Below are 18090 nucleotides of genomic sequence, written 5' to 3' on the forward strand. Positions count from 1 at the left end.
AGAAAAAAACTTCCAATATATGTCACGAGTATTTTAACGATATTTCCTAAACATTACTATATGAATTTGATTATTTAGATGAACTTTAACATCTTTCTATGCTTTACTATTTTACATATTGTTTGACAGCTGGTCCTGATGATCCAAATAAAAGATCGACACATACGATTTTGAACAATTAATAAATCACATTTGAAGGAAAACTTGCGCTTCGATTACCGCGTCTGGCTCTCGATTAGTCATTTCACATCTTTTCTTTTCATATTTTGCATAAAAATAACATAGAAAAACAAACTATCGTAGAATATGTAATGCATTTAGGTGTGCTATATACCATATAATTACTCGAATGTCACTTATCAGATTGTCAAGTTGTTTCAGGTCATTATTGATAGGATTTTGATGAAAGCAAATAATCAATGTGGCTTTAACGTCTTTCACGATTCTCAAGTAAAAAGCAAATACTAAAATACCATCGACGACAATAATACACGATACATTAATTCTCTCTCATTTTATAAAAAGGACAACAAGAATATCAAAACCAATTGTTAATACCAATGATTAATACTGGTACCATAAAAAAAAATATTACAAAAGTTAGCTTACGAATCCCTCTCGGATTGTCAGGTTCGATAACATGTACCGTGTCTTCATTGTATTCGATTCTCGTCAATCTTGGAAATATATATAAATCTATGGCGAGAGACGAAAAAGGAAGCTATTATGCAAAATGTAACACGCAAGTTAATAAATCACAAATTTGATAATATAAGCTTTAAATTTTAGTGAATTTCTTAATACTTTTTCATATAAATATGAACAATAGTTCATCAATTTGAAAAAGCAAAAGTGAATTCATAAACATTTATAAATCTGAATATATAGGAATCATTTATGTAAAATCAATTTTGTATATACATAATTTATAATTTATATATCATACACTTCTTTGATTTTCAAGTAAAATACTTAGAAGTAATCTTTTTTGTAAATTCCCTTGCCGTATTTGTCCGTCTATATTGATTATTATGAATATGAATGAATACATCGTTGGGAAAAGAAGAATTTTAGACTAGCATAACATATAATAAATACATATGTTTACAATGAATTGAGGATGCATAGTACCTCATGCAGCTTTGATCGAATGGATGATAGCGAATAATAATCACATCAAGTCAAGAGCAGGAGTTTAGCACGTAGATTTATACGTTCTTGAAGCGCGCTAGCTAGTTCTCTTGTCAATTCTTCACAGACTAAGCGTAATTCCGCATTCTTCTCCCTTAATTCTTGCAAAGTTAGTGTTTTCCTGTCCTCCGATTCGTCTTTATTATCTTCTTCACCGCAATCTCGTTCTGTAACAAGAGATTATATTTTAACTATCAGATATAATTAAGAAAAACAAAAATATGATATTAAAAAACATTTGTTTTATAAAAATAAAAAATACTTTTAAATACTTTCACAAATTCATTTTCTTTAAAAAAAAAATCAGATATTTCAGCTTAAATATAATAATATTAATTACAGAAAGTTTACGTATTATAAAAAACTGTATATAATGAATATAAAAAAAACAGAAAATGCTAAATGTTTTTAAAAAAATAATGAGAAAATTTTTTACTTGGACTGGGTTTTCTATAAATATGAAACGCTCCGCACACTCCGGTGAATTGTTGAGATTGTGGCACTGTATTTTCTATAGATGACATTGTAGTCTCAGGTACTTCACTCTTGGGTGAAAAATGAGAGAAGTCAGCAACAAAAGCTTGACTTTCACTTAAGGTTCTTTGTCCTTCACCTTCGCTTCTTTGTCCGACCAATTTACGAGGCGAAGTCTGCAATAAAAATACATCATTACATCTTTCATAGAATATTATATAATCTATATTTTAAATATGTATGTTTTAAAAATAATATTATCTCTCTCTCTTATAAGATTATATAAAGCGTTTTTCTCTAAAAATAAAAAGAAGTTTCTTATTATATATAAAGAACTTACGATTCCTGGTGAGATTCTAGGTGGTACTAATGGTGGTGCCCCAAGAAAACTTTGACCATTTTTCCCTACAAAAAGATATGTGCATATAAGTCAAAACATGTAACTTTAGTTTAATAATCACAAAAATATGTCACAGATTATCAGCAATATATACCTAATTTATTAAGATCGAGACTAGAACTGCGCGCATGTGTTCTATATGGTCTGGGTGGCGGTGGAGGTGGTGGTTCCTTCTTGGGAGTCACGATTACGGTGTCTTCAGAAGCTGCGGAGGGTTTCTTTGTAAGAGGTCGTTGCACCAATGATGCCGCAGAATGTTGCAGATCATCATCCACCAAGGTAGTACAACTGTTACTGCTGCCATTAGCGCCAGAAGCGAGAATTGCCGCTTCGGGCGTTAAACGCAACGGCACTGGATGCAAAATCTTCGGATCTCGTTCGACGGCTGATTTTTGGAAATCGAAATTCACTAGCTGCAATCCTGGGCTGGTAACTGAACTACTCGCTCCAGTCGGCGAATCTACAAACTTCGTCCATTCTCTATTCTTCTCACGAGCATTCGCAGAATTCGGCGGCGATTTTTGAACAGTTGTTGCCGGTGGGATTTGCGATGCGGCAGTTGTTTGCATGACTAATGGAATTGACAAGGACGGAGGTAAAACGTCCGGTAGAGGCACATGATTTCTCCTCAGCACAACAAGATGCATAGCTACGTAAAATTCTTGTAAACTGAGCGCTCCGTCTCTAGTAACATCTGCAAGCTGCCAAATACGTCTTAACTCGGAAACGGGAAGTCGCGATTTCTCGAAAAACGTTCTGGCTACAGGTCCTGCCAGAAGACCTTCTGGATCAGGTTGCAGTTGCGCAAATTGCGCAGTGTAATAATCACGTTGCTCATCACTAATAATCCATACTTCTTCCGGTGGGAAACCCGAACCGTCGCCTTCTCCTTCACCTTCATCACTGCTATGACGTTCTGAACTTTCCTCCTCTGTACCCAATAGCTGTCTTTGCTCTTCAGAAACTAATAAACCTTGCCAACCTCCAGAAACAGAATCCAGGATTGTCTCACTACCCAACATACCATCATTCCTTTCTTGAGTCACACTGTTTGTTGGAGTAGGGGAATCTGTGCTGCCACCAGTCTCACGCGGAGATTCTGCTTCACTTTCGCTTTCGGTAGTACTTTCTGGAGGGTGGTGCCTACCTTTTATTCCTCTAATTGAATCTGAACTCCTTCCACCATCCTCGTCACCAGTTGGCCATGTAAATCTTGGTAAAGTAATAATATCCGAAGATCCAGTTATCATATCTCTGGAGATTTCCAAGCCAGCCTGATGGACAGCTACGAGTTTCAACGCTGCATAAAATTGTTTCTTGCCCAGAAGTGTGTTGTTTTTAGTTCCCATACAAATATCCAATATCTACAAATTGAAAGGACCATTTATTATTAAAAAATATATATCTATGTAGCAATATATAGTCATATTTCTATAATATTCCAATACCTGTATATTGTAGATTAATTTATCAGATATTTTAATAAATCAATCAATTTTTATTTTCTTTTCTTTAAAATGTCAATGATTTTATAATCACATCATTCTAATGATAGTAATCCGCTTTGCACTAAAAATAATGTACACTTTACAGAACGTAAACATTTAATCTCACGATGCCCTAGATTACGTTAAAAGCTACGGAAATTATTCAATATATTCCTACTAGTAGATTAATTGATTCAGCTGATACGACATAACCTCCACGAGTAAATCCGACACATTTCAATCATAAAATCTATATTATATCTATTTGATCTCGGCATCAGGAGCAACGAATCTCTCGAAAACTAGATAAATTCTATTCGCGCTATCCGCTATCAATGATGGAAGATAAAATACCGATTCAAACTCGAACCAGCTATCAAACTCACCTTCATCATGATATCCCTGGGTAAGTTAGCCGAGCGCAACAACTCGGCGACTTTGATAACGGGCACGCTGTCGCTGTCCGTGTTCTCGCAGCAGTATATAAATATGTCACCGTAATAGCGATGCTCGGTTGATGTCAGATGCAGACTCGCCATCGTCATCATGTCCCAATCCATCTTGAACGGTCGAGGACGTCCAGGCCGAGACCTCCGAGAATGCGTGCCGTCCCGGCTCTCGCGTTTCTCTTAACGTTTTTATTCCAACGTCCCGTTCTTCTCGTCCCGCTACTTTTCGTCAATCGCGACACGGTCTACTTCTTCACGTTACGGCCGCGATCTGTGCGGTCACATCTCGTCGCGCGAATCTCGGCGAGTCCCGCGGGAATACGAGAAACATTCATTTACAAGCTACACCCCCGTGCGCGATTATCGGATGATCGCTATCTCCGGCCTCCGGCTGGCTGCTGGCTGGCACGTTTGACATTACCATAATCCGTGTAGACTAACTCTCTCCCCTGCCGTGCATCTTCCGCGCGGTCTGTGCGTGGTAACTTCAGTTTCTAATTGTTCGCATCGGTCGATTCCGTCGACTGGCGGGAAACTCGAGATAATGTTGACAACGTTGTGATTATATAAATCCAATGAAAAAAATAGATTAATACCTTCCTAGTTGCGCATTCTATATTTTCTCGCAGTTTTCCTGCCTTTTTCTACCTAGTATCTGAATATTATTCTCTCTCTCCTCTTGTCTTGGGATGTAGTCGAGCAATAAACTATATATATTAATTATAGCCATTTGGATAAATAACTATTTCTACATGTAATTTTTCCGCATGTTGTGTACTATACATACAAAACTGAAAAAAAAAAATATATATAATTCAAAAGAATAACGATATATATAGATTGGTCAATATAATATATTTCACGATTCATATTATTCTGATCTAACGACACCTCAACAAAAGTATCGAAGTTAAAAAGATGGAAATCATTCATTAGTAATAGAGCCGTAACAATAAACGTGGAAATTACATTATTGTTGGTACGTTCTTTTACAAGAATAAATTCAATATCTGTCGATACACATTCACACGTTTTATATTATTTAATACAGATTTTTTTCATAAAGATATCGCTATATGAGATTGGGATAGAGTTATGAATTAGCAGAATACACACGCGCACATTTCAAAGTCGATGAAAATCGTCCAGAATCCCGTCTCTTCGAAAGTCAAGACAGAAAAGATATCGCTTTTCGATAATGGAAAGAAACGAGATATTATTAATTAATCATACAAAATGTGACTCGTGACTAGAAGAAATTATTACAATACAATATTTCCCCGATTAATACAACGATAATGCTAGTTTCATTAGCAGGATGCAATAGTGTTTTAAATCGGTCGATTTGGAGTTTGTAGGTTTAGATGAATAGCAACAGTCAGTGAAACGAAGAATTCTCCACGTTGGCCAACGAAGAAGTGCCCTTCTTTATGCTATCGCAGCGTCCTGCGTTCGATTTCTGTCCGGTCGTTTTCAATCGCAGCTGCACCGATGAATCTTCTCTCGGACCTTCGATAATATTTTCAAAGTCCCAATTGTCGAAATGTTCTTCGAGTAGGTCTTCCAATTTCTTCGAGAGCGCCTCAATCTTTTTTGTTCGCTCATCATCATGCTGTAATGAAACAACTTCCTGAGAATGGAACTTGAAAATCTAACACGAATTTTAAAAAATCGAAAAAAAATTATGAACCTTGTGAAATTAAATTTTCATCTTTTTTTTTTGAAATTGTATATTAAGATATTATATTCATAATCTTTGATTTATGTATGTGCGAAGATTAAATAATCTAAAATTGTATATATAATAATTCTATATATAATAATCTTTTTTTATCGAATGAATATCACATATCAATTAAAAGAGCTAAATACATTTTATACAACTGTTGATTACAAACCTGATGATATAGTCTTGCATTATGAATAATGCGACGGAAATCTTTTACGGCATGTTCAACTTTATGATAAATCCGATTCTTCAACTTGTACTCGACGATCTCGAGAAACATCGGACTCTTAACAACTTTACAGTAATCCTCCATCTGCGAATCGAGAAAAGAATATTTTCATCAAATATTATATATCTAAAAAAAAAATTTAATCTTTTTTTTTAAATCGTAAACTAACTATTTCTGCGGACAGAGACTGGTCATCCTTATTATTGCACGAGAGCGGATACTTGAAGATCTTCGCTTCGTCCATTTGCCAGACAGTTTGATGAATCGTTTCCAATTTACTCAGCGCAAGAGGACTGAGGCTCTGCTTTTTCTTGGAACTGTACCATACCGACCAACCGCGATCGCTCGATTTAATGGCACACTTATCTTTCGAGTGTTCCAGATCTTTCTTTCTATGCGTTTTCGCAGTAATTGACAATTTCGGCATTACGTTGTTCGATTTGGCACCGCTGACTTTTGCGCACGATCCCTCCTCCAATTGGAAATCGTTGCCGCCTGCACTTCTCACTGTCTTCTTATCAGCTGATTTTCGCGATTTATGTAGAAGTTGATAAGATTGTTCCGGATCTTTTCTCTGACACTTGCGACCAGGAATCGGTATTACGGTAGCCATCGATGAGTTGATTGTGCACGGCTTACACGTCTCTTTTCTCTCCAAAGGCACATTGTTCGGTTTTATGGATCTTCGCACTGTCTCGGAATACGTAGCTCGTCCAACATAACTTTCCGATTCTTTCGTCGACGTTTCATCATTTCTCGAGAAAAAACCAGAGATACGCTCGCGGGAGAAGATCGCTGGATATTCGCTATCGACGATTATCGCAGGTGTTTTCATATCTGTATCCGCAGTTGACGATGTTGCGAAATGATCTAGTTTTACGTCGGCAATTTCCGAGCTATTCGAAGATTCTAAACTTCGTGGATCTACGTCGTCCTTGTGTCGCTTCTGTTTGCCGACGATATTCGCGTTATTGAGAGTCCTAATCAGCCAGGAATCCGTTTTCACGTTGGTTCTGATACCGAAAGCTGTTGAATATGCTTTTTAGAAAAGGTTTGTTTTGCTTATTATTAGGTACCACCTGCAAAGAGATCGCGATATATTTTTTAGTAGTTTTAATAATCTTTTAAAGTAACGAAATGCGCTAAATTTCCTCACGAGAAGATTTATTGTTTCGATAAAACTTTGAATTTTTGGCTTGTTATTGATTTAATCAGTTCTTATAAAAAATATATAACACGATAAAAGCTATTTATTTTAATCAGCGCGATAATAAAATCACAAATTCGCGCGACTAATACGTTTTGTGTGATGATATTATTAAATATATATAAAAAATATATTATAAATTGCGTCACGATATTACATTTACTACGTATATTTTTTAATGAACTCGAGAATTAATTGTGATAAATCGCGATATCTCTTTACCATTCTCTTCCACGCGCAACTGGGATGCTGATAGGACGCTCGTACTGGGCGATAGTCTGCATGTAGATCCCGAATCGTCTTCCGAGGCTTCATAGGACGAGGCATAATCGACGTTATTACGCTTTAGTAATTTCAGATCGCTCTGCTGCGACGTCTCAGCATTCTCTTTATTCTTATTATTTTTTTCGGTATTATCATTGCAATCGATCTTTCTGCACGTATTGCCACAGTCCTTTATGTTAAGAGCCTCGAGAAGTATCTCGGCCGAAGCGCATGCAGCTTTCCATGTAACATCCTGATGAGCATTCTGCGATGAAGATCCCGTACGCTTTAAAATCCTAGGTGAGTTCTCGAGATTGAACAGAGGAGCAGGTAATTGCGAAGCCGGCGGGAACGACGTCTTTATTAGCGTAGCGTTACTGATGTTGGTGGTCGATGCATTTATATGCGATAAAGGTGTCGAAGACGCAAGTATCGATATACCCTTCCCTTTATTGCCACATACGTTGTGATGACTGTTCGTCGCGTGCGCGTTGCGAGACGTCGCGTTGTTGTTGTCCGATCGACGATTGAATCTTCTCTGGTGCCTCTTCCTCGGGACGTTGTAGCTTCCTGGTTTCATGTACACTCGCACGTCCTCGGAGCTATCGTATTCCTCCGGCGTGTGTTGCGCCTGATAAGGATTGATAAAGTTACTGGCAGCCCATGGTGTACTTTGAATATTCGGCAGATTTTGCAAGGCTTGAAACTGTCGATTCGGGTCAATCTGCGGCTGCTTGGAAATGCTCATCGAGTATTTTGGCATCTCTTGCTGAGCAAATAATCGCGATCCTGAGTTCTCATTTATCTTCGATTCCTCAAAAGTGGACGCAGCCGGAGGCTGCGCGTTTCGCATGCTGGCAAACCAGGCTGATAGATTGGCAGCCATTTCCTTGGACTCCTTGTCGAATGTTCTCGGCTCGATTTGGCTGAGCAGAGTCATTTTATTTCTAGGCACAACCGGAAATTCTATTTGATCGGTCTGCGATTTGCCGACGTACGTCGGATGGATCTTCGCGCTTTTAGTTCTGTAATTTTGCTCGGAATTTCTACTACTTTTTGAATTGATATCGGTAACTGGATAAGAATATCTCGAAGAGAGATAACCACCGTAAGTTAAAATCCCCGGATTGGGCACAGGATACGAAGAGCCCGAGTTACTGGGCAAAGGAAATGTGAAGGATAAACAATTCTGTGCGTATAGTCCACTATAAGTTACAGGAGTATTCGTCGCTGGATGTTGCAGTCGGATGGATTGGTCGGTATTACCACGTGATGCTAAAAGTTTATTTTCTGATTTAAAGTCATGTCTTTTGTCCTTCGTCGTATCCGTACTGCTCTCCATCATTTTATTCCTCAACTGATAGAACTCGGCGTTCAGCGATTTTTGAATGGAATCGTTCGTCCGCGACGCAGAGAGCGCATTCTTCGTACGCAATTTTGTACTCATCAGATTATTAACATTCATGTGATACACGGAGACGTTAGGCACGGACTTGGTGGTATTAATCACGGATGATAAATTCTCTGTAATCGTCCATTTGCTTCGTAATTTACTTTCTTTCTGAGCAGCCGATTGCTGTTCCTGTTGACCGGAATTGTATTGAAAATTATGTAGGCTGCTCGTTGATAATGGTGCCGATGTTGCATTAGTTGGATTTTCTCGAGAAGAGGCTTTTCTAACTATGTTCTGTTGAACAAAGGAGCTCGAAGACGGTTGAGCGAAGAGATTATAGTTCGTATAAAGCGACACATCGCCTGGAAATGAGGATGATCCGCAAATCGGATTGCATTTTCGATCTGTTATTTCGTTATTCTCTCCGAATTTCTGGAAGGTCCGCACTATTTGCTTCAGTAATTCGCATGTGCTCTCTTCCCACGCATGAAAGCATGTGATTAACTCGGGCTCCAATCTATCAAACAAATTGGGAAAATGTTGTTTGTTCAAATAATTGTCGAGACTCAACCATCCGTTGCTGATACGTAGAAGAGCATTTATAAGATCATTAGCGAGAACTCGATCTCCCGCGAAGACCGGGATACAAGTCGAAGACTTGGTAATCGCCGTCCTGGTAGCGGATGACAAACACGTTAACCAGCTTTGTTTAGAGTCCGTATCGGAATCCGTATGGGAATCATTGGAGCCGAGCACAATCTCGGCTTCCGTGCATCCCCAGTAAGCTGTCTTCCGAATCAACTCTGGATACTGTGATCTATCAGTACATGGATAAGCATCTGTTTGAACGCCTATCGACGTTCCATTTTCGTATTCGGAACAAAAATCGGTGAACCAATTCGCCTTATTAGACACGTTGTCGCCGGCGCCGCTAAACAACGGTGTGGAATCAGTTTTGTTATCGGGTTTCGATTCCTCCTTACCCAAATCATTCGAGGATGCGGTATTGCATAGAGCCGAGACCATCTTTTCGGCCTCAATAGTAAAATCGAAGCTGTTCGAAGATTCATCCGAGTAATGCTCCTCGTCGGTCTTCTCGGAAATGGGTTTCTGCGAATCGCGATCAGTAGATTCGAGACTCTTGTTGTTGCCCGCGATAGCCGCGTCGCATGAAATCTTGGCAGACGTTTCGATCTGAAGTGGCCAGCCGTTGAAATTATCGCTATGACTGACAGGAACGATTCGAGATTCACAGATGCTTGATGGTGTCTTGTTCGCATTATTTTTGAACGATGAGAAATCAGATGTGGGCGAAAACTTGTCCCTCTCCATTGGAGTGAGGACTAAACCAACAGGCGGATTCGTGAAGAGCGGGGAGGATTGCACCATCGCTGGGAATTGATTGCTATTGAAAGCAGTTAGATTGGTGTAAGGATTGAGGCTGGGAAGCGGGAAGGATGAATTGGGGTTGACGGTTTGCAAACTGCAAGTATTTGTGGCCGAGATATTGTAGTAAGAAGCCTGCATCGGATGCTGCTGCTGCGCGTTTTGTCGGTCCTGAATGAGGCAGAAGGTCTGTACGTTTGACGGCTTAAAATTGAAAGATTGCGGTAACAGATGCGTCACTCTGGAATTGTTGTTATAATGTTCGCTAGACAATGGTCCAGCATGAGCAAATGTGGATGAAGTTACTAAGAAGGACGTGGTCGACGACGGGATCGGGGCTCGGCTAGAAGACGGTTGGTCAAGGAGCACCACAGGTTTCGGGTTGCAAGAAAGCGGTTGTTGCTGTTGGTGACATAGTTGACCGCGGGATGGCTTGCTCTTGGAGTGCCATCGATTATTCTTACCTATATACAAAAGAATAATCGTCATTGCAATTGTAAAACAAAAAGATAGGAAAAAAATTTATATAATCTTATAAAATTGCGATTATGATTAATATATTATTTACAATTTATTTAATATCATTTTTTTCGCGTAGAACATTTAATTTTACGAAACAGATTTGAAAAAGAATTGAGGATAGAAAAAAAGAAATTGATCTTATAATATTAATCAAAATTAATTTCTTTTTCAGACCTTGAAGATGTAAAGCAGCGGAATTCGATGAACCAACATGAGATTGAACGTTTGGATAAACGCACGAAGGATGAAGTACTGTCCCATATGGTTGGAGAGTCACCATTGAATTACTGATGGGAGCATATAAAATTTGTTGTTGTTGTTGTGGTTGATGATAAACGGCCGTTGTCGATGGGCTTGGAATCGGGGATGATCGAGGATGATGTACAGATGATCGGTTTGATCGTACAGCTGTTGGGCGCATGATCCGCTTGATCTTTAAATCAGAACTGAATCCACCACCGTCTCCGAGTCGATGTTAGCAGCTTCTATTAAATCTGTCAATGTTATGTTATCGATATCGTTATTGTCCGAAGTTCTTAATATCATTGCAAATTATTTCAGGAATGCAATTGGTTACGTCTTTCGCACGTCAATTTACATTTTTTCAATATTAATTGCGCGATATTTCATCGTATATTTAATTTCATTAGAAAATAATTATTTACTTGATTAGGACCATAACGCCGCTCTAACAATGTATATTGCATGCAAAATGCATCCCACATTAAATGTAATAAAGTTAAAGTAATGTTATTTAAAAAAATCCTTATTTGAACTTATAGTGATAGTCGTTTATCTAAGTGAGATGAATATAGCCATTATATCAGCTGTTGATTGAAATTCATCTAACTTCTTGTTAAGAATTATGCGCATTCCTAAAAAAATCATTATTTTCGTTTCACAATATATTCTAATATAATAATTAATGTCTAGTTATAGTATAAAGTCTAGCTATGGTAATGTTGTTTATATATTTCATGGTAATGCCAATAACAATAGTATATATATATAGTATATGTATTAAATAAATACTATAAATAAAAACAATTTTTATTTAAAAAAAGAGAAATTATTATGTGGTGATTTAAAAAATGTTAGTTAATATATCGTTCATTGTAATATTAATGTTGCTATGAATACAGTGAAAATATGTATATACAATCTATTACAAGAAACATATGGAATAAGAGACTAACAGAAAGATTTTTTGAATTAATGAATATTTTTGAATTTTTGTACAGTTAGAATTACAGCAGAAAAAAAAGTACAAAAATGAGTCTTTACAAACTAGCATAGATATTAAATTGCACAAGAATTATAAATAATAGAAAAGCTTAGCTTTAGAAAAGAGAACAATACCATATACTGTGAAATATACGTAATATAATATAAAAAAGATTTTTTTTTTTATAAAAATTTTTTATGAAGTTATAAAATTAAATTTTATAGTATTGGTCTTCATACATTTACTTTTTTTTCATTCTTTTTTATTATCAATATTTTTCCTCATTTTCTTCTTCTATCGGGTCTTCTGTAAACTCCACTGTAAATACTGCTTTGCCGGATATTCGTCTTTCTAAAATGAATAAAATGAAATTATACAATCTCTCTTGTGTAAAATATATAGACTTAACTATAACAACTAACCTGCTCTTAAAAGAAGCAGTTGACATTGATTTAATATAGCTGCTTTTGATTTGACTTCGCTTAAACCCAACATAGATCCACTATGCATGATATTAACTGGAGTAATTATGGATAATATAGATTATTTAAAAAATATTAGATAAAATAATTGGCAAAGAACTAAGTGTGATTTTATTGTTATACTATTCATTATTATCACATTAATTTCAAGGATACAGATTTATGATATCATAAGGGTTTCTGATTAAATTCGGATGATCTGCACCACTTGATATGATTACATTCTATAATAAATAAGTAAATATATATATAAATAAATAAATTATACATATATATATATGTGTGTGTGTGTGTGTATATATAGAGAGATTATATAAACATTCTTATTTATAATAGCGATAATCGCTTTCTATAGTTATTAAGAATTTAATATATGCACACATGCACTTCATCATATGCACCTACCATACACTTGTAATACATATGAAGTAGATGAGAGTAACGAATAGTTGCTACACGTGTTTTTCGATTCAAGAGATCTGCATATTGTATTTCAAAACATAAACCTCTTGCTACTGCCTGCCGATATAACTTTCTTTTCATTCTTATGCCAGAAACTAATGGTCTCATCGTAATAAGATCTACATTTAATTGTGAACAAGCAAACTATAAACAATAAAAGAAATTAATAAAATGAGACAAATTAAAATATATATTTATACATTGAAAAATCACAATTTATATTAAAATATGAATATGTTCTAACCTCCAACATATCTTGTTTAGTTGGAACAATAGCATATAAATGATATTTTTTCAAATTTGGGCACTGTGCCTGTAATAATAAAATTAATATACTGGTATCGCTTTAATGTATAAGTAAGCTTTTTGTTTTAAAAATTATGTAAAGTTTTCTACAGATTATTTATTATTTTCAGTAGGTATATATCATAGATTTATATATTTTAATAGTATTTTATCTAAATTATATTTTCCAAAAGTATACAATTACACTTTTTTTAAAATAAATGATTCAAATACAAATTTTATTAATATGTTACTAAAAATTATACCAATGTATGTGTTTTTGCAGGATTTGAACAAATAAATGTAATCCTGTTAAGTATACATAATTTTCCCTTAAATTTCTCATTTAGTTCGCACACATTAATTGGATCTGGCACCATATTTGGCACAGTTTTACTCTCTTCACCTTTTTTCTTCTTTTTTCTATCATTATCGACAGTACTTTCCTCTACAGTTTGATTTAACATCACTGTTTTATAACCCACTGATAACAAATAAATTTATAAATATATAAACATACCGAGATTAATTTATATCATTTATCTCACAGCTAACTTACTTTGATACAATTTTAATAAAATATCGTTCAAACGATCCTCATTCTCGTTCGATACATTTATACACAAGTCAAAAAATCCATTACTTGGTTTAAAATCCATCTCAACAAAATCTATAATTCATGAATTAATATATATATCAAATAAAGTGCAAATATAGTGAGTAGAATACACAATCGTAACACGAAAAGTCTTTTATACAGAATTTCTATATTTATTAGAACAGAAAAAATGTGCGAGTGTGTCTTCTATAAAAAAATTTATTAACACACATGTTGCGTTTTATTATATTTTATTATAGTTTTCTAACATTTGCTAATGACACTGTGTTGTCTGTATATATATATGCGTAATAACAGCACACACACAAAAATAAAAAGAATACTAAATACAATAATCTCCTATTATTTATGATTTATGTACACATGTACAGGAAGAGAAGCGAATCAGCTGATTCGCGATTAGTGAGATAGCTGTGGCTGCCGCCGATGCTAAGCCAGCCGAACTACATAGCCAGATTCAATATTTAGTGCTATGGTAAAACAGCCGGTTGGTGCATGTCCTTGCTAGATCTATATAATTGTAGATAAAAATGCGAAGAAATATTATAGATTTATTAATGTTTTATTTAGCTGCGCCTGATGTGGTAATCATGGAACGCCGATATTGTCGCTCTCAGGCTTCTCTCACTTAGTAATCGTTTCACGAATTTTTTTACTTAACAAATTTGCTTGCCAAATTAATCGATATTAATAATAAAATTAATATCTTAAAGTTTTGTGCGACAAAAAATTAAATATATGCTATGCAATTTATGAGGATGAACAAAAGAATGCCGAGATGACCATTCTTGTTTCTGTATTTAATGTAAACTTAAGTATAAACAGGCGCAATTCGAATGATATCAAAATAAAGATTACTACAAGAAACTATAAAAATCTAATTACAATATATAAATTCTAATAAAAAAATTATAATTATTATAAAAATTAAATTTAATAAAAAGAGTTATAGGGATTTTGTAGCAAGATAACAAAAAAAAAAAAAAAAAGCGATAGAAATTATATAAAATATATATATTAAGATGTTGCTTGAATAATATAAAGTGGCGTGACACAGCCCGAATTAACCATTACGAATAATTGATTTTTAACAGGATTATTTCTTATTCTTAACATCCTGTAAGATTAGATCAGGAATTGTATATTCAGCCGCTGTACATCGATGAGGATGATACCTCGTCTTTGTTACGTCATTTTTAATTACTGAAATACAGATTACCTTCGTCGGTTTATCTATTCGATCGAAGGATACGTCGTTTTGAATGAGCAATAATCTCGTGTACCCGAATTCACATTTCTATATAAAGACCGGGAACTATATAAAGACCGAGTTCATTTTCTGATTTGACTTTGTTAGCTGAAGATACCAGATTAAACCTGATTATGGAATTTAAACTAGGATTACTTCTTATATTTATCTTTGCAAATTGCATGGTACGTATTTTTTTGTAATAAAAAATTGCGCTATATCAGATTTATTATCATTTATTATTAATATCAAATATAATATCAAACTTGACAATTAAAAGTCGGTTAAAATAAAATTTGCTTGCGAAATAAAATCGAGATTTCATTTATTTCAAATCATGACATTTAAACAAAAAGAATCAAATTTTTTTTTTCTATAATTTAGAATATCATGTTTTAACATTTTTATTGAAAAATCTTCGATTAAAACTGATTGCGAGTCACAAAATTTATCCCTAACATTTATCTCGGATAAATGCTTTAAATTAAATATATATTTTTGCATATAGTGTTTTTTTTATATATATATAATATTATATATAGCAATATATTTTCAAAATATATACTAGGCGTATGTGCGTCGCAACGAGCGGCTGATTTACAATCAACGATACAGCTATCAATATCCGCGCTATCAATCAGGCGACAATGGAATTCCCGGTGTAGCTGGGATAGATTATCCGATCTTCCGTAAAGTTCCGTGGACGCAATTCGAATGCGAACAGCAACGACATCCGGGTTATTATGCCGACCCTGAGACCGACTGTCAGGCGTTCCACATCTGTCAACGCGGCGGCCGTAAGGATTCGTTCCTTTGTCCGAACGGTACGTTATTCAATCAGGAGAGACTGGTTTGCGAATGGTGGAACACCGTGGATTGCTCTCGCGCTCAAAGTTTCTACTCCATTAACGGGGCAGTTACAAAAGCAATGGAGGAAGCTGATAGGTGAGCCACGCATTATGTAACGAATTGTTCAAAATGCATACCTACCTATTTACTGTGCGTTCGCGCACGGTATTCGCGTGCGATTGCATAATCGGACCATAATCTTCTTATCTCTCGCGGGTTAAGTACGAAAAATGTTGCGGCAACATTTCTCTTAACATTCTCCTCAACGTCGAATCATTTCGTAATAAAATAAGGCGATAAAAGTCACACACGGCCAGTTTAATAATAAGCATTTCATTCGTACAGGAAATGTATAATCAGACTCCCCCGCTTTCAGTTTTCACCGCTGCGTTGAGTGATATTTAAAAAGACTCGATGGTCGTAACATGTAAACGTCACACATATTATTAATCCAAATTTATGATATTTTTAAAATATATTATTTTTTTGCACGCCATAAAGCTTACTTTAAATACGCAATTTGGAATTTTTATATCTTTTTTATTGTATTTGTGTTTTATCTACCTTTCTTCTCTTTACAATATTAGTTTTATTATATAGTTTTAGTATATACACTGCTAATCATTCCTGTACTCTTTTACAATGAAGACGCAAAATAGCTCCTGAAAAGAAGCTCTTCGGAGATTATTATCAGCGTGGCTATAACATTGAGGCTGGACCTTGGAATAAATACAATTGGCAAGGCGAACAACAAGGATGGAATGAAGACGATACATCGCTCCGTTACAATCAAAATTCGCATTTCGTTAACAAGCTTTTTTATGAAACTCCAAGGAGATTGGTTCTTCCATCTTCGCGATCCAAATTTTTCGTCAAATCTTTGCCGAATACAAGCACTCGTTACAGCAATTTTTATTCGCCGAAACCGAATTACGCGATCGTCGGTGATGAATTTAACAAACAAACGACGACGAATGATCTTGCAACACCGTCTAACGTTTACTTACCTCCCCTGATCCCGTAACTGGATAATGCCGTAATAATAATAATGTATTGTACTCAGCACGTGTCATATTTAATATTTTTAATGTACGAGTCTTATATTAATAAATAGCACTTTTAAGATAAATTGTCCATTTTATGAATCTGTCTTTATTTTTTCGTTTTTCTCGCGAAAAGCTTTTTTTTTTTTTTTATTATATTATTATTAATTCAATTTATCAAAATATTTGATCAAAGAAACGATTTATAATTTGTGAAGTATAGCAAAACACAACTAATTTAAGAATTAATTTTTTTAAGAAAATTATTATAAGATGTGTAAAAGGAAAGAGAAGAAAAAAAGAGAAAAGGAGGGAGAAAGTAACAGTCTAAGTAATGGAATTGCACAACCACAAAACTTAAGCAAAATTTTCTTTGGAGATTCTGCTTTCCTCTTTTGCTACAAGATTTTGCTGCCCCCAGTTAATAGACATAGAATCGTGCTTCATCAAATCGTGCTCTTTAGTTCGTTCTCCATCCTTTCAAATAACCAGGATATATATTGTATATATACAAAGCGGGATAATGTTTAAAAGTAATTGCGACTGATTGATAGAATTAAACTTTCATTACAAATCATATATGTAAAGTGTAGATGTGTTTTCTGAAACAGGTTTATTTTAAGAAAAAGAATCGTTATTCTTTTATAGCCACACTATTAATTATTACATACATACACGTGTACACAAATATCAAGTAAAAAATAAAAATAAAATATAAAAACTTACGACAGTGAGTAATTTTAAAATTTCGTACAAGCTCAACGAATTATGAAAATTAATATTGAATGCCTAATAGACTTCTCGTCTTGGATTTCTCCTTGTTTGGCGTTAAATGGATTTCTCCAACACGAGCAATCTATTTAATCCTCTCGTACTTTTGCGGGTATAGATGCAGTCGAGCTATATTCAAGACAACATCGGCTTATAATATCACGATTTATGGACGATGGAAGGGCTCCCATCATCGATAGACGCGCGATGAATAAGCGATGACGCAAGCGCAGATACAGCTAGTGTTTCTCTTTGATATTTCCCGGTTTCTGAAAGCAAAAGGGGCAAGCGTTTCGCGAGTACTATCGATTTCAATGAGAGATACAAGAGAGTACGCGATCCTCTAAAATATATATCTGTCCACTGTATCGCGT

General features: G+C 35.2%; 4 protein-coding genes across 11 annotated transcripts; 1 reads left to right on the forward strand and 3 right to left on the reverse strand.

The window, feature by feature from the left end:
- Positions 1-977: 977 nt before the first annotated feature.
- Positions 978-5160, reverse strand: Reps (RALBP1 associated Eps domain containing). Of its 2 annotated transcripts, XM_070293634.1 has the most exons (7): positions 5124-5160; positions 4598-4792; positions 3939-4525; positions 2160-3429; positions 2006-2070; positions 1628-1841; positions 978-1358 (listed from the first exon to the last, which is right to left on the reverse strand). In XM_070293634.1, the coding sequence occupies exons 3-7, from the start codon at positions 4110-4112 to the stop codon at positions 1177-1179; spliced, it is 1905 nt and encodes a 634-aa protein (XP_070149735.1). In that variant the 5' UTR covers positions 4113-4525; positions 4598-4792; positions 5124-5160; the 3' UTR covers positions 978-1176. The 2 variants fall into 2 exon arrangements, with proteins under 2 accessions (XP_070149735.1, XP_070149736.1); XM_070293635.1 differs by lacking the exons at positions 3939-4525; positions 4598-4792; positions 5124-5160 and adding an exon at positions 3514-3584.
- Positions 5161-5378: 218 nt separating this feature from the next.
- LOC138944895 (uncharacterized) lies at positions 5379-7001 on the reverse strand (the record flags this gene model as incomplete). Its single annotated transcript, XM_070315961.1, has 3 exons — positions 5379-5613; positions 5900-6043; positions 6129-7001. Coding segments are annotated over 3 exons (1251 nt in total), but the record flags the coding sequence as incomplete, so codon positions are not given.
- Positions 6949-14163, reverse strand: LOC138932080 (ribonuclease P protein subunit p30-like). Of its 7 annotated transcripts, none has more exons than XM_070293633.1 (9): positions 13745-14163; positions 13452-13669; positions 13145-13213; positions 12844-13044; positions 12595-12662; positions 12379-12458; positions 12271-12307; positions 8573-8587; positions 7254-7600 (listed from the first exon to the last, which is right to left on the reverse strand). In XM_070293633.1, the coding sequence occupies exons 1-9, from the start codon at positions 13842-13844 to the stop codon at positions 7342-7344; spliced, it is 1047 nt and encodes a 348-aa protein (XP_070149734.1). In that variant the 5' UTR covers positions 13845-14163; the 3' UTR covers positions 7254-7341. The 7 variants fall into 7 exon arrangements, with proteins under 7 accessions (XP_070149729.1, XP_070149734.1, XP_070149728.1 ...); XM_070293632.1 differs by lacking the exons at positions 7254-7600; positions 8573-8587 and adding an exon at positions 11139-11225 and having other exon boundaries at positions 12196-12307; positions 13745-13855; positions 14053-14163; XM_070293630.1 differs by lacking the exons at positions 7254-7600; positions 8573-8587 and adding an exon at positions 11139-11225 and having other exon boundaries at positions 12196-12307; positions 13745-13855; positions 14015-14163.
- A 995-nt stretch (positions 14164-15158) lies between these two features.
- On the forward strand, positions 15159-16967 carry LOC138932054 (uncharacterized). Its single transcript, XM_070293536.1, has 3 exons — positions 15159-15238; positions 15622-15998; positions 16551-16967. The coding sequence occupies exons 1-3, from the start codon at positions 15188-15190 to the stop codon at positions 16924-16926; spliced, it is 804 nt and encodes a 267-aa protein (XP_070149637.1). The 5' UTR covers positions 15159-15187; the 3' UTR covers positions 16927-16967.
- The last annotated feature ends 1123 nt before the right edge of the window (positions 16968-18090 follow it).

Source organism: Polyergus mexicanus, unplaced genomic scaffold (assembly GCF_030449975.1).
Source record: "Polyergus mexicanus isolate NDT 795.1 unplaced genomic scaffold, iyPolMexi1.0 SCAF_3, whole genome shotgun sequence".
Taxonomy (NCBI): Eukaryota; Metazoa; Arthropoda; class Insecta; order Hymenoptera; family Formicidae; genus Polyergus; species Polyergus mexicanus.

Excerpts from the sequence above, each read along its gene's own strand:
- Reps (XM_070293634.1), bottom strand. The coding sequence starts at position 4,112 with ATGGATTGGGACATGATGACGATGGCGAGTCTGCATCTGACATCAACC. Across the intron at positions 3,430-3,938 it reads CCAGGGATATCATGATGAAG|ATATTGGATATTTGTATGGG; the intron begins GTGAGTTTGATA and ends TTCAATTTGTAG. Across the intron at positions 2,071-2,159 it reads TCTCGATCTTAATAAATTAG|GGAAAAATGGTCAAAGTTTT; the intron begins GTATATATTGCT and ends ATCTTTTTGTAG.
- LOC138932080 (XM_070293627.1), bottom strand. The coding sequence starts at position 11,152 with ATGCGCCCAACAGCTGTACGATCAAACCGATCATCTGTACATCATCCT. Across the intron at positions 10,674-10,905 it reads CGCTGCTTTACATCTTCAAG|GTAAGAATAATCGATGGCAC; the intron begins GTCTGAAAAAGA and ends TTTTGTATATAG.
- LOC138932054 (XM_070293536.1), top strand. The coding sequence starts at position 15,188 with ATGGAATTTAAACTAGGATTACTTCTTATATTTATCTTTGCAAATTGC. Across the intron at positions 15,239-15,621 it reads TTATCTTTGCAAATTGCATG|GCGTATGTGCGTCGCAACGA; the intron begins GTACGTATTTTT and ends AATATATACTAG. Across the intron at positions 15,999-16,550 it reads GCAATGGAGGAAGCTGATAG|ACGCAAAATAGCTCCTGAAA; the intron begins GTGAGCCACGCA and ends TTTACAATGAAG.